Source organism: Carassius carassius, chromosome 17, assembly GCF_963082965.1.
Source record: "Carassius carassius chromosome 17, fCarCar2.1, whole genome shotgun sequence".
Taxonomy (NCBI): Eukaryota; Metazoa; Chordata; class Actinopteri; order Cypriniformes; family Cyprinidae; genus Carassius; species Carassius carassius.
The window spans coordinates 31,259,681-31,274,167 of record NC_081771.1 but is presented as its reverse complement, the minus strand read 5'-3'; the positions used below and the strand labels follow the sequence as shown (position 1 = coordinate 31,274,167).

The window sequence follows — 14,487 nt, the reverse complement described above, 5'->3', positions numbered from 1 at the left end:
CTTCTTCCATCTTTGTAAACAGTGCGGGCGCATGCGCAGTGGCGCTGCACTCTAATGGAGGACATGTCTGATCTGCAATCGTGTTTTTCTGCGCTGTTTCTCTGAGCTGCGCCCTCAACACCCCTCAGCTGAGCCCGAGACACCCGTGAGTTAACTCCCCTCAGCTGCGCTGACACATATGATCGGAGTTTTATGTGTGTCGAGTGATTTCATGGTGTGCGTGTTTTAGTGTGTAACAATGTCGTGTTTACAGTAACGTTAGTTAGCCGCCAGGCTCCTCAAAGTTTGGAGCGGATCAGTAATTCATGTAATAACACAGTTATACACTACAAAAGCCGTTAATTACAGTGTGTGAATGGATGTGAGCGTGTGTGTGTTGAGCCGAAGCGGTGTGTGTGTGTATGTGTGTGACAGGAGTAAGTTTGTGTTGATTTGAGCGCGTTTAGCCGTCAGTGTGTTTGTTGTTGTTTGTTTGCGGCGAGTTTGAGAGATTCCGGGGTTAAAACTTTCAGTGGTCCTGAACAGAACCTCGTGATCAGATCATGACAGACTTATAAATGCGATGCTTTTTCATTAAACACTCTGAATGTTTAGATATGATGATGTGTTTATCAGGCTAATGTCAGCTAGCATGCTAGTTGAGTTTACAGGTGCTTCTACATTCACAATCTTAATAGTTATTTAACACTACGGTGGATTAATGTTTTATTATATAGTGTGTTCTTGAATAAAATAGTGCAGTGCGTGTATTTCTGTATATAAAGTTGCATGTGGTTTATCATATAATGTTAATTTGATTAAAATGGTTCATTAAGTGAATTTCTGTCATTAAAGTCAACGAGCATGTTGTTAGCTGTCACAAGTTATTTTGTTATATTATTTCATAAATATATCTTTTTAATGTTTTATTTAATTATTTTTAAATATATTATTTTTTCTTGATATGCAAATATTATGAATCACTTTTAGCAAGAATATGTGTATGAAATGTGTTATAATTAAACAGGTCTTGCCTAGTAGTGTGTTCTCAAACATTAGTTTTTTTTGTTGCTGTGGTGTGGTTGTTTTTTAAAAGACTCATGAGTATGATGTTTTATGTATTTAGTTTTGTTTATGTGTTTGTTGCTGAAGTCTTCATCTGCTGTTTCTCTTACAGCCCCAGTGGCAGAATGGCTTCGGACTCTGTCTCTCAAAGCTCCCAGAGTCCTTCCACCAGGATCATGACCTTTCACCCCACAAAAGAGGAGTTCAAAGACTTCAACAGATACATAGTGTATATGGAGTCTCAGGGGGCTCACAGAGCTGGCATGGCTAAGGTTAGTGTACAGGATTTCCAGATTGTTGCTGGTGATCATTGACGGTTTGCATGGCTCACTGATGTGCTTGTTTGTCAGGTGGTGCCACCAAAGGACTGGAAGCCCCGGCGCACGTACGATGACATTGATGATCTGGTGATTCCCGCACCGATTCAACAGGTGGTCACTGGCCAATCAGGTCTCTTCACGCAGTACAACATCCAGAAGAAGCCGATGACCGTCAGCGAGTTCCGCAAAACTGCCAACACAGACAAGTGAGCCGCAAATAAAGCTTAATAAATATTCCTGGTGTTATTATGCAGGATTAATAAATGCAAATTATTTTTAAGTAATACTAACATTTTTGCTGATAAAACTACATTGCTATTCAAATATAAAATATATGCCACTAAAATATAGTCAAATTATCTTATTACTTTAGATAAATTATTTTATTGTGATATATTTAAATTCTAATTTATTCCTGTTATGCCGAGCTGTATTTTCAGCATCATTACTCCAGTCTTCAGTGTCACATGATCTTCAGAAATCATTCTAATATGCTGATTTGCTGCTCAAGAAACATTTCTGATCAACAGGGCCATTTTTTTGAAAATGGGGATACATTTTTTTTTTTTTTGACAAATACAAATTTGATCATTTAATGCATTCTTGAAAGTATTAATTTCTTTCAAAAGTGTTAGTTCAAAAAGTTTCTGACCCCAAACTTTTGAATGGTAGTGCAGGTCTGATTGAACAGAGAAAATCCAATAATATCCTAACATACTTTTCTTGATGCATAAAAGTAAATCCATCAATGTATATTCTCTTTAACTCTGAGATACATGAAGTTGATGCATTGGGAATGTTCCATCATATTGGTTGTCAGTCATAATAAAATGGTTCTCTAACTCGACTGCAGGTTCTGTAATCCAAGATATGCTGATTTTGATGAACTAGAGAGGAAATTTTGGAAGAATTTAACATTCAATCCACCTCTATACGGGGCAGATGTCAGTGGAACCCTCTACGATCCAGTGAGTAATCTGCCCTTTTTATTCATGGAATATTTCAATTTTCAGTTACAATCATTGTTTACAGTGTGATAATAGTGCTATGCGGTGATTACAGATATATATGTGATTGTATACAGGACGTGACGGAGTGGAATATTGGTCATCTGAACACTATTTTGGACACGGTGGAGAGAGAGAGTGGAATCACAATCAAAGGAGTCAACACTCCGTATCTTTATTTCGGGATGTGGAAGAGCACGTTCGCCTGGCACACAGAGGACATGGATCTCTACAGCATCAACTACCTTCACTTTGGAGAGCCCAAGTCCTGGTAATGTCACAACTAAATCTCGATTTTGGGCAGCATTTTTGTTGTTATTATTATAGCTTGTTTTAAGTCTATTTTGCTATTCTCAGTTCATTTGATCAATTCATTGAGTCATTACATTGATTCAGACCAGGAGCTGAGACTTTTTGGCAGTTTCATTTGAAAACAAGCTCATTTGTTCATATTCACGACTATTCTTACTGTCCGAGAGAAATGTATTTTTTTTATTTGTTAAGCATTATTACTTGGTCTTGAATTGAAAACGGGCTCTTCTGCAGGTACATTGTGCCTCCAGAACACGGGAAGCGTTTAGAGCGTCTTGCTAAAGGTACAGTGGTCTCCTGAAAACATCCCATTAGTTCCTGTTCCTCTTCAGCTGCTCATTAATTTTCATTCATACAGGATTTTTTCCCGGAAGTGCCCAAAGTTGCGAAGCCTTCCTGCGACACAAAATGACTTTAATTTCCCCATCTATTCTGAGGAAGTATGGGATCCCCTATGAGAAGGTCAGCGGCGTGATTTTTATCATCTTATCCTGTCATGCCTGATTTTATCTCACAATGTGACTTCTTTCTACTCGATTCGTCAGGTCACACAGGAAGCAGGCCAGTTCATTGTGTCCTTCCCGTATGGATATCATGCTGGGTTTAACCATGGCTTCAACTGTGCAGAATCCACCAACTTCGCCACCCAGCGCTGGATCGATTACGGAAAGCTGGCGACATTAGTATGTTATTTCGTGCACATCGTGTACCTTCAGTTTTGAGTTGATTTTTGGAGAACAAGTATGAGTGCAAGTATGTTTTTGTTTGTTGATGTGCGTCTCTTTCTCAGTGCTCCTGCCGGAAGGACATGGTGAAGATATCCATGGATGTGTTTGTTCGCAAGTTCCAGCCAGAACGCTATAAACTTTGGAAAGCAGGAAAGGACAGTGCACCCATCGACCACTCGAAGCCCACGCCAGAGGCAGCAGAGTTCCTGACAGATGGAAAGATGGAGAAAGAGACAGGAGAGCTCAGCGATAGCAGCAAAGCAGAAACACAGGAGAAGAGAGGAGAAGCAGAGGCTGGAGAGGAGGACAAGACCAAAATGTTGAAAAGGGAAACCGATGGTGCAAAGAAGAAAGAAGGAGCAGAGAAAGGAGGTCTGGAGGCAGAGAAGAAGAAGCCTGTTAGAGATGAAGAACCAAGCAGTACCTCAGAGCAGATCAACAGGTGTGTCAAAAGAAAATCTCTATCTCAGTGCTGATGGGAATTTGCTTTGCTTCTAGTCTGTGGTTCATTTGCTGACACAGTGCAGTATGAATGTGAAGTGCTCAAGTACTCATTCACATAATTCCAAACATTTTTTGGCTATTACATGTTACTATACAAACCTAACCATTGCGAAACTTTATGGACATAGAAGGAACTTTTCTTCATGGGGAAAAAAACATTGTCAACTATACACAGCAACCCAAAGGTCTTCATTTAGTGTTCCGTATGATTTTTTTGATCCTAATGACGATTATGTAAATCTCAAGATTTTGTGGTGGCTATGTGAATGTATTTGTACAGCACTGTTGACGTTGTGCTGTATTGTGTGTATGGTGACAGCTGAGGGGTGTTGTTAGGTGTGGCATGCAGCAACGTGACGTACAATACAATGTGAAGTCAAGTGCCTTATTGTTTTTATATAATGGTTACAACTCAATCAAAAAGATTAAGAACACACATTTTCATTAAGCATTATTATATGAAGCAGTGTTGTTATTTTAGCTAAGACTAAAATTATTAAAAAATGTTTCCATTCTTTGCAATAGAGCTTAAATAAAACATAACAAGTGAAAACAAACTTGGACGAAGGTTAGAAATGTTGCATTGGCAACTAACTTTTTACTTAATTGCTATAACTGACATAAAACTGAAAAGCTAAATAGAAATAATAATTAAAAAAACAGTTAAAAAGACAAATGCACATAAGCAAATAAAACTTACATTTGTATGAAAACTGAAAATATAAAAATAAAAGCTTTTTCAAAATACTATTAAATGCTATTAATAATACTTAAATAACACTGAGCTGAAGTAAAGTAGATATGCTAAAAGATATAGTAATTGATTTGAAAACTAAATTTCTAAAACTAGTTTAATTGAAAATATAAAAAATGCATTTTGCCTTTCAGTAAATACTTTCCCACAGTAAATGTACTATAAACATGCTCTTTAATTTTTACGTAATAACACAATTTGTCACACTTCTTCATCATATGCTTTAGAGAGCACAGTGGTGATGGTTTATGAAAAAAAAATTAAAGGACCTTTTTTTTTATTCTTCTCTGATTTCCCTTCTCTTCATACAGTAGCACTCCAAAGCAGAATGTGGGGCAGAAACGGCTCAGACCCAGCCCTGACAACAATCAAGTAAAGGTAGAAAAAGAGGAGGAAGTTGAGAAGAAGAAAGCCAAACTCAGTCAGACTGAGACTGATGACAAGACTGAACAATCCATCTCCGCTGACCCAGGTAGAGCCTCATACACAGCAAATTATACTCCGGCGATGCTGGAATAAAAAGGCTAAAACAACCAATGTGTATTTCTGCAGGTTATGCGCAAGCTGAGGAGGCGATGAAGACAGACACGCCCCCTCCACAACAGCAAGAGAATCAAGCCCCTTCCTGCATGGAGGTGGAGCTCTCACCATCAGACCCCACCTCCAGCAGTGACATCACAATGCAGCAAAGAGATGATGTCACTCCCTCTGAACCCAACGACGTCACCTCATCCTCACAATCCACAAACAGCATCGCTGATGACGAGGCTCCGAGCATTGATGTCACCTCTCAGTCCCAACACGTCACTCAAAGCTGTGATGTCCAAAACAAGTCTGATGACATCACTCCAAATGGTGACCTCACTGATGCGCAGCAGAGTGACATCATGGCCCATTCGTGTTCCAGAGACATCCCTGCCGCTGACATCATGCCTCTCATATCTGTAACCAGCAGTATCTCCTCTCTACACGGCATTAACTCCGCCCACACCTGTGATGTCTCTGCTGAACCCAGCGACAGCACTATAAATACCATCATCCCTAGTCCAAGTGACCCTGGCATAAATTCCTCCCTTACCTATGATGACCAACCAGAACCCAACGACATCGCGGTCAGCCCTAAACACGAACCTGGCATTAACTCCACCCACACCTGTGATGTCACCACAGAATGCAGTGACATCACCATCAGCAATGAAAATGAACCCAGCATTAGTTCTGCCCACAGCTGTGATGTACAACCAGAACCCAGTGACAGCAACATCAGTGCTGAAAAAGAACCAAGCATTAGCTCCGCCCACAGCTGTGATGTCCAACCAGAACCCAGTGACCGCAACATCAGTGCTGAAAAAGAACCCAGCCATAACGCCACCCACAGCTGTGATGTACAACCAGAACCCAGTGACCGCAACATCAGTGCTGAAAATGAACCAAGCATTAGCTCCGCCCACAGCTGTGATGTCCAACCAGAACTGAGCAACATCATCGACCCTAAACATGAACGCAGTGTTAACTCCGCCCACACCTGTGATGTCACCACAGAACCCAGCAATATGACCAGTAGCTCTGAACCTAAACCTGGCATTAGCTCTGCCCACACCTGTGATGTCACCACATATCCAAGCGGCATTACTGTCAACCCTGAACACGAACCCAGCATTAACTCCGCCCAAATCTGTGATGTCCAACCAGAACTCGGCAACATCACAGTCAGCCTTGAACACAAACCCAGCACTAACTCCGCCCTCACATATGATGTCATCACTGAACCCAGTAACAACACTGTCAGCCCTGAACACAAACCCAGCACTAACTCCGCCCTCACATATGATGTCATCACTGAACCCAGCAACATCACCGTCAGCCCTGAACACAAACCCAGCACTAACTCCGCCCTCACATATGATGTCATCACTGAACCCAGTAACAACACTGTCAGCCCTGAACACAAACCCAGCACTAACTCCGCCCCCACATATGATGTCATCACTGAACCCAGCAACATCACCGTCAGCCCTGAACACAAACCTAGCACTAACTCCGCCCTCACATATGATGTCATTACTGAACCCAACAACATCACCGTCAGCCCTGAACACAAACCCAGCACTAACTCCGCCCTCACATATGATGTCATCACTGAACCCAGCAACATCACCGTAAGCCCTGAACACAAACCCAGCACTAACTCCGCCCTCACATATGATGTCATCACTGAACCCAGCAACATCACCGTCAGCCCTGAACACAAACCCAGCACTAACTCCGCCCTCACATATGATGTAAACACTGAACCCAGCAACATCACCGTCAGCCCTGAACACAAACCCAGCACTAACTCCGCCCTCACATATGATGTCATCACTGAACCCAGCAACATCACCATCAGCCCTGAAAAAAAACCCAGCACTAACTCCGCCCTCACATATGATGTCATCACTGAACCCAGCAACATCACCGTCAGCCCTGAACACAAACCCAGCACTAACTCCACCCTCACATATGATGTCATCACTGAACCCAGCAACATCACCGTCAGCCCTGAACACAAACCCAGCACTAACTCCGCCCTCACATATGATGTCATCACTGAACCCAGCAACATCACCGTCAGCCCTGAACACAAACCCAGCACTAACTCCGCCCTCACATATGATGTAAACACTGAACCCAGCAACATCACCGTCAGCCCTGAACACAAACCCAGCACTAACTCCGCCCTCACATATGATGTCATCACTGAACCCAGCAACATCACCATCAGCCCTGAAAAAAAAAACAGCACTAACTCCGCCCTCACATATGATGTCATCACTGAACCCAGCAACATCACCGTCAGCCCTGAACACAAACCCAGCACTAACTCCACCCTCACATATGATGTCATCACTGAACCCAGCAACATCACCGTCAGCCCTGAACACAAACCCAGCACTAACTCCGCCCTCACATATGATGTCATCACCGAACCCAGCAGCAGCTCCATCAGCCTTAAGTCTGGCGAGTTGCGGTGCAGCTCTGCGTCAGCGGGCGGCAGAAAGGTGTGTCCACCTGCGGTCCAGCACATCTTCCAGAGAACGCTGAGCCCCGCGGAGGTGCTGCACGTCCACAGCTATGCTAAAGGAGACTACAGCGATCTCGAGCCGCGCATTCGGCATGAGAGAGACCAAGACAGCGACTCTGATAGCGACTCTCAAGAGGACAGCAAGGTGTGTATGTGACTGTATCAAGGTGTGTATGTATCTGACTGATTCACTAAAGCAATAGAGTGCTGCAGGAATGACGTTCATTTGTAGAACAACATCTGAGTTTGCATCACCCTGTTTCCCTTGACAAATGTTAAATAGTATGTTTCCACTGGCTTTTGGAAAGTAAGCTGTCACCAAGGAAAGTTTATGATGGTTATGTTTTGTCTTGATCCTGATAATCCTCACAAATAAACACAATTTTTATGAATTTCGAAGCCTAAATACAGTTACCAAAGTTAAAAGTTAAAAAAGCTAAAGTTAGGCTATAACACACTACACCATGGTTGCATGACTTCAGTGACACCATCAGTAAGCCTCCATCAGTGCTTTAATTAAAAAGTATTTCCCTGAAAGTTTTAGTCAGAATAGTTTGCAAGAGCATGATTAGACTGTAAAAGTCACTAGTGAGTAGATGAGTTTAGTTTATCACCCCGACAGCCTCTGTAGTCCCATTTAGCCACTTGTTAGCAATTAGGCCTGTATTTTTTAAGACAAGTAAAAGCTTTACCATTCACAAGGGTGTATTGATGTGTTTTATGTTTTAGAATAAAATGTGAAAACACCTTGAGCTTGTGATCACCAGACTTTATTTCAGACATTTAACCAGAAGCACATTCGTAAAACCCATTGACAGTGCAACCAGAAGCTTTTAGGACTCATTCCTGCAGCACACTATATTGCAAATTAATCAGCATTGTAAATAAATACATTTAACAAAATTAGTTCCTGACATATTTCTCCCTGCATGCCTGTGCTTTTGATTGTGGAGGATGCAGTAGACTCCCTCATGCTGGCAAACTATGCTGTTACTGTGCAGCCTCACTTTATTGCCAGTACCAGAGATTTAAATTACACTCAGCTGCATCACATGTCTGGAAACATGCCCGCTTACAGTGCTCTTCATCCTCTGATGAATAACTCATGTCATCAATTAATGACACGCGTGAATATCCCTCTTAATAAAAGTTTGGGCACCACCTGCTTTCCACGAGCAGTAGAAGAGTGATGTTAATCGCTCCAGGCAATATAATAATATAATAAACCTAATTTCCTTGGAAAAGAAAGTGCTGAAAAGAATGACAATAACTCAATGTAAATACTCACCAATAACAGCAACAGTAAATGCACTTCTGTTCTGAATGCGTTAACACATTTTATTTATTTGTTCATTGGGTATTTCTATCACATTACAAACCAAATGCAGTTCAACATGAATCACTACGGGATTTGCGAGCTCTTGTTTGGGAAACCCCTGATGTATTTATTGTGTGTGGCTGTGTGTAATGAGTGTGAGTTTGTGTTGTCCTGCAGAATGAAGATGAACACCCAGTGGAAGCTCAGCACAGACTTCCCAGACTCCCCAGGCACCATCCTCTGATGAAGGACAGCATCAGTGATGAAGGTCAGTTTGTGGCAGTGTTGTTCTTGTTAACTAAAACTAAAATCATTAAAAATCATAACTGAAATCGAGCTGAAAAAAAAATAGAAATATTAGATGAAAAAATTGACAACAAAGTTAGTAAAATTAAAATTAAAATGAATACTGAACATCTAGAAATTAAAGCTAATTAAAAATATTAATATATGCAAAAAAAGTATTTAAATAATGCTAAGTTAACACTGATGTGAGGATTATTATCCTGTCATTAGTGTAATGAACCACTTTTCAGAACTACAGTTTTCCACTAAAATCTCAGTACTTCTGCTTTATAACTGGTATATAATATATATTTATATGTGCACCCCACATAATTTTTTTCACAGAAAATTCATTGTAGTCTAAAATGAAATGTGTGAAGTGTGTCATTTCCGTGCACTAGCACCACCAAACAGAATGACTAATGTTTGCACATTGTGCATAATGTCAGTCCTGCCCTAAAGTCAATGCAGTTTGTTTAATTGTTGTTGCAATGTTGGGTTACTCAAACAGAGCAATGTTGAAATGTTCCACACAGTCACAGTCTTGGACTCTTCAGGAAGTTGCCATATGAATGCTTTATTCAGTTGCCTCTGCATATTTAACTGGAATACTGAGTATTATAACGATGGAGAATGTAACGTAAATCAAATTGCACTGCAAAAGCATCTTGTGAATGAAGGATGTAATGTGATGGATTGTGTGTGCATGTGCAGAGCTGCAGGATCAGGCTGTGTCAGAGGAGGACGGGCTGGACGGGGAGGCCTGGGCGCGACCTTTGGCCCAGCTGTGGCAGAACAGACCATATAATCCAGAGAGAGAGAGAGAGTACAACAGAGAGATGGGTCTGCGGCCCCCATACTGCGCTGTGTGCACGCTCTTCCAGACACATCAGCAGGTACACCAGCCTGGTTCAGAGATCTGTGTTTATCTGTCACTGAGTATCAAGTGTCTGACACATCCTGTGCTTTCCTGTATGATGTCATGTGTATGTGTTCAGTCTGAAGGAGGCGAGAGCGAGCCGGCTGTGATGCTGCCCAGGGGTCAGATGAGGACCAAGCCTCTGATTCCAGAGAGATGTTTCACCACCACCACTGAGGACAGCACAGACGTCCAGCCGTCCACACCTCACCTGGAAGAGGACGGCACCAGTCTGCTCGTCAGCTGCTCCCTGTGCAGTGTCCGTGTGCACACTAGTGAGTGCTGAGCTGACAACCCTGACTGTAACAATTCCAGACCTGCCAACCTGTACGCATTTTGTGTAGCGGCTACGCATTTTGACCTCAAAGTACACTAGTACGATTTTTTACTCTAAAATCACAAAAATCTAGTGGCAACTCTGTTCACGCGCAGTATTCAAAACAAGCAACAGAAAAAGATGATCTGAGGGTTTTTTTTTCTGTGTTTTATTTCTCTCCTAGTAGCCTATAGTTTGTAGTTGCAGTTCAAAGCGGCTCACTCTCGCCCCGTCAGATGCTCTGATGGAAAGGCTGCGTGTGAGGCTGTTTTTTTAATGCATAACTAAATGTTAAAGAAGCCTTGGAAATATTTCCATTTTGCTGTCAGAAGTGCATGAGCTTTTGTTTTTCGATTCTCCGCTAATCTCCACAGACTTCATTTAGAACGAGCGTAGCCAAACAGACAGAGCTCAATGAAATAAGAGCGCAATAGCTCTGACTAAAATATACATTTTGCTGAAATATTTGTAATTGGACAATAACTGTGACATGTATTATTTTAAACCTACAATTAAGTGTATTTGTATGGTAGCACTAACTGTAAAGTGTAATGGATAAATCAAAATAGCCTTTTTGCTCAATTAGTATGTGCTTTTTGTTTTCATTTTTAGTTTAGTAACTTTAACTTCTGCTTTAAAATGATTATTTTTGTTTTTAAATTGCAAGGTTACAAGTAATGTGATTTTATATTATATATGCCTACATGCTTACATTAGCTTTATTTGTTTTATCCAAATACAAAATACTGAGATATGTATTACCGTATATACCGTAATACTGCTACCGTATACCGCAAATCAATCAAAAAATACCAAGATATGAATTTTTGCTCATATCTCCCAGCCCTATAGTATACAAGTATAGGCTACTGGAGTTTAATTAAAGTGTACTGGAGTGTTTTTTTTTTTTTTTAATAGCATAAAAACAAAACTAAATAGCAAAAATTTAAATAAACAGTTACAGTAAAGTCTCCCACCGCACACCACGCTGATAGTACTCAAAAAAAAAAAAAAAGTCCAAGGTTGGCAGGTCTCCAATATGGGTTTTTCCCCTCATTGACTAGCTGTTTCCAGAAAGATAGTCATATGTTCACTTCATCTTTATAAATAGATTATGTTCTGTTCCTTTGAACTGTCTATTCATCAGATAATCCTGGGGGAATAAATTATAATTTCATTTTGCACAACTGTCAACTTTGAAAATAATAAATGCTTCAGTATATCATCATATTATTCTGATTTCTGAAGATCATGTGACACTGAAGACTGGAGTAATGATGCTGAAAATACAGCTGCACATCACAGAAATAAATTACATTTTACAATACATTTAAATAAACTAAAAAACTTTATTTTACTGTTTTTACATTAATCAAATACATGTAGAATTATACATGCCCATTGTGATGCCTTAAATGAAGCTTTTTCTTCAGTAAATATGCTATTAGGGAACAATCTTTCATTAATGTAAACTCCTTCACTACAAGATGCACCCAGGATGATGCTAATGACTAATAAGGAATTTCATCATAGTTTCCAGCACATGTAGAGCCAGTAAAGGGTGTGTTTGAATAACCCGAGGTCTGTTTGTTGTAGGTTGTTACGGTGTGGCTCCAGCGAGAGTCTCCAAAGACTGGAAATGTGCCCGCTGTAAAGCCAACGCCCACACCGAGGTACACCCAAACCTGACATATAGTGGCCCAAAAAACATTTGGACACTTACAGAAATAGTTTGTCCAGACATTCTGTGCTCATTTACTCACTCGCATTTTAGAAATCTGTATGGCTTTCTTTGACATTTTCACCTGTTGGATTCGTTTCTTTTCTATACAATGAAAGCAGACAGCGTTTTTCTTGAACAGTGTATTTTTCCTTAAAATGAATTGAGACTTTAGATTTTCTTGATGTTTCTTGTTTCTGCTTTGAGTCTGGCTTAAGTGTCCAAATAATTCTGGGCTACTGTGCACCTGCTTTAAACACATAGTGGTCTTTCACCTCTTGTTTCATTGATATGGTAGGATGTATTGTTAACTGATGATGTCTGAATCTTTGATTCTTGACAGAGTTGCTGTCTGTGTTCGTTGAGAGGTGGAGCATTGCACAGAGCCAATAATGGCAAGTAAGTAAAATGAAAGTCCATCAGAGTACAGAACTGATGTCTCGTGAAACACACACGGTCCGTCTGTAACCTAGAAGTTACCCAGATCTGGAATTGATAGAAGTGTCTTTTGTTCATTTTGTGTACTTTAGTCGAACAAGAACCTTTTGTTTTCATCTAATCTCACTTATTACACAATTCTGGTTCAAGATCACAGGAATCATTCATTGTCTTGTGTAAGTTTCATAAAATCTCTCAAGAATTTACCTCCCAAACTGTCATTAGGAATGCTCATGTAACATAAATTAAATTAAATCAAATTACACATATTTTTTACTACTGTATTACAGCAAAAACAATTAGGAAATTTTTATATATATATATATATATATATATAGAGAGAGAGCGAGAGAGAGAGAGAGAGAGGGAGAGAGAGAGAGGGAGATGTGACCAATCAACTTACTTATGTCACTGGTAGTTTCTATTGTGTTGGGTAAGACACACTCACAAACAAGAGCTAATTTAGTTCCCCATTTGAACGGCTTTTCTATTACTAAAACCATTTCCATTTCCTGTGGTGCATACATATCAGAAAGCAGTCATTTCCGTCAATAGTTATGAGCTATTAAAGCTATGAGCTATTTCCTCCAGTGCCAAAACCCCATGATGATTACAAAATGACTCAAAGGTAAAACAAGAAATTACAGTAATTCAGGAAGGAAACATATTTTATTGTCATGAAAACAGTGTCCCATTGTAAAAATGTAAGTGGTCCTAAAAGTGGTCCTTGCTTACTTTGATTCAGCTGTGAAATGTGACTTGGAAGTGATCTTGAGAGGTTTTGTGAGATTGATCCTGCTGTTTTCTTTGGGATCAGTTAAAGACATGTACTAAGCAAAAGTCATCATCCCAGGTTCCTAACGTGTCTGTGTGTGCAGATGGGTTCACGTCCTGTGTGCGGTGGCAGTGCTGGAAGCCCGCTTTGTGAACATCGCTGAACGATCGCCCGTGGATCTCAGCGGCATTCCCTTACAGAGATTCAAGCTGGTGAGTTTCTGTTCCCTTCTCTAGAAAACATGCAGTGTGCAAACTGGGTATCCTTTCAAAGAACAACATTCCACTTCTCTGAAATGTGTCTTCACACCAAACCTCCGTTAATCAACAGCTCGATTCGTTGTAAATTATGCTGTACATCGTTTTTGTAACAGAACAGCTCGTTTGACTCCAGATGTTAACTTTAGGATGTTGAAGTGCTTTGGTGTAAGCAGTCACAGTGTTATTTATATCTGCACTATAGGGCCTCTCCTCCTGTCCCACTTCCTCTGAACTGTCTTCCTGTGAGCTAATCTCTCTCGTATTGGCTTACAGAAATGCTACTACTGCAAACGGCGAATGAAGAAAACGTTGGGCTGTTGTGTGCAGTGTTCTCACGGTCGGTGTCCCACCTCATATCACCCGACCTGCGCACAGGCCGCCGGCGTCATCATGCACCCGGACGACTGGCCCTTCGTCGTCTATGTCACTTGTTGCCGCCACAAAGGGCCGGTGCAATCAGAGGTATTGCACTCGTGTGCACTGTAACAAGTGACTGCACTATATGTGGCTGCTACAGGTGGCTCCACAAGTTGGCCCAATAGTCTCATCCTGTTTCCATTTCCTGTTTCCTCTTCATACTTTTTTTTTATTCAGTATTCAAATAGAATATGTATAGCTTTTTCTTTCTCCAAACCATAGTTGAAAAGAATACATTTTAAGACTGTGTCCATTTGCATAATGTGCACTCAAAGGCTCACCGCCACTGCTCAAATATTAATAATG

The 14,487-nt window shown here is 40.7% G+C and overlaps 1 protein-coding gene across 3 annotated transcripts; it reads left to right on the top strand.

Annotated features, from left to right (window-relative positions):
* Positions 1-14,267, top strand: LOC132090941 (lysine-specific demethylase 4A-like). 3 transcript variants are annotated; one of them, XM_059497713.1, is made up of 18 exons: positions 1-145; positions 1,157-1,316; positions 1,395-1,570; positions 2,218-2,332; positions 2,449-2,642; positions 2,918-2,967; positions 3,042-3,145; positions 3,229-3,366; positions 3,474-3,853; positions 4,984-5,141; positions 5,222-7,878; positions 9,229-9,319; positions 10,051-10,232; positions 10,335-10,530; positions 12,168-12,244; positions 12,635-12,690; positions 13,608-13,716; positions 14,038-14,267. In XM_059497713.1, the coding sequence occupies exons 2-18, from the start codon at positions 1,170-1,172 to the stop codon at positions 14,248-14,250; spliced, it is 5,043 nt and encodes a 1,680-aa protein (XP_059353696.1). In that variant the 5' UTR covers positions 1-145; positions 1,157-1,169; the 3' UTR covers positions 14,251-14,267. The 3 variants fall into 3 exon arrangements, with proteins under 3 accessions (XP_059353696.1, XP_059353695.1, XP_059353697.1); XM_059497712.1 differs by having other exon boundaries at positions 4,981-5,141; XM_059497714.1 differs by lacking the exons at positions 4,984-5,141; positions 5,222-7,878; positions 9,229-9,319; ... (4 more) ...; positions 13,608-13,716; positions 14,038-14,267 and having other exon boundaries at positions 3,229-3,389; positions 3,420-3,645.
* Positions 14,268-14,487: the final 220 nt, after the last annotated feature.

Bases quoted from the DNA above. Each gene is read 5' to 3' on its own strand.
- LOC132090941 (XM_059497712.1), top strand. From the start codon at position 1,170: ATGGCTTCGGACTCTGTCTCTCAAAGCTCCCAGAGTCCTTCCACCAGG. The intron at 7,879-9,228 runs GTGTGTATGTGA...GTTGTCCTGCAG, and splicing joins ACTCTCAAGAGGACAGCAAG to AATGAAGATGAACACCCAGT. The intron at 10,233-10,334 runs GTACACCAGCCT...GTATGTGTTCAG, and splicing joins TCTTCCAGACACATCAGCAG to TCTGAAGGAGGCGAGAGCGA.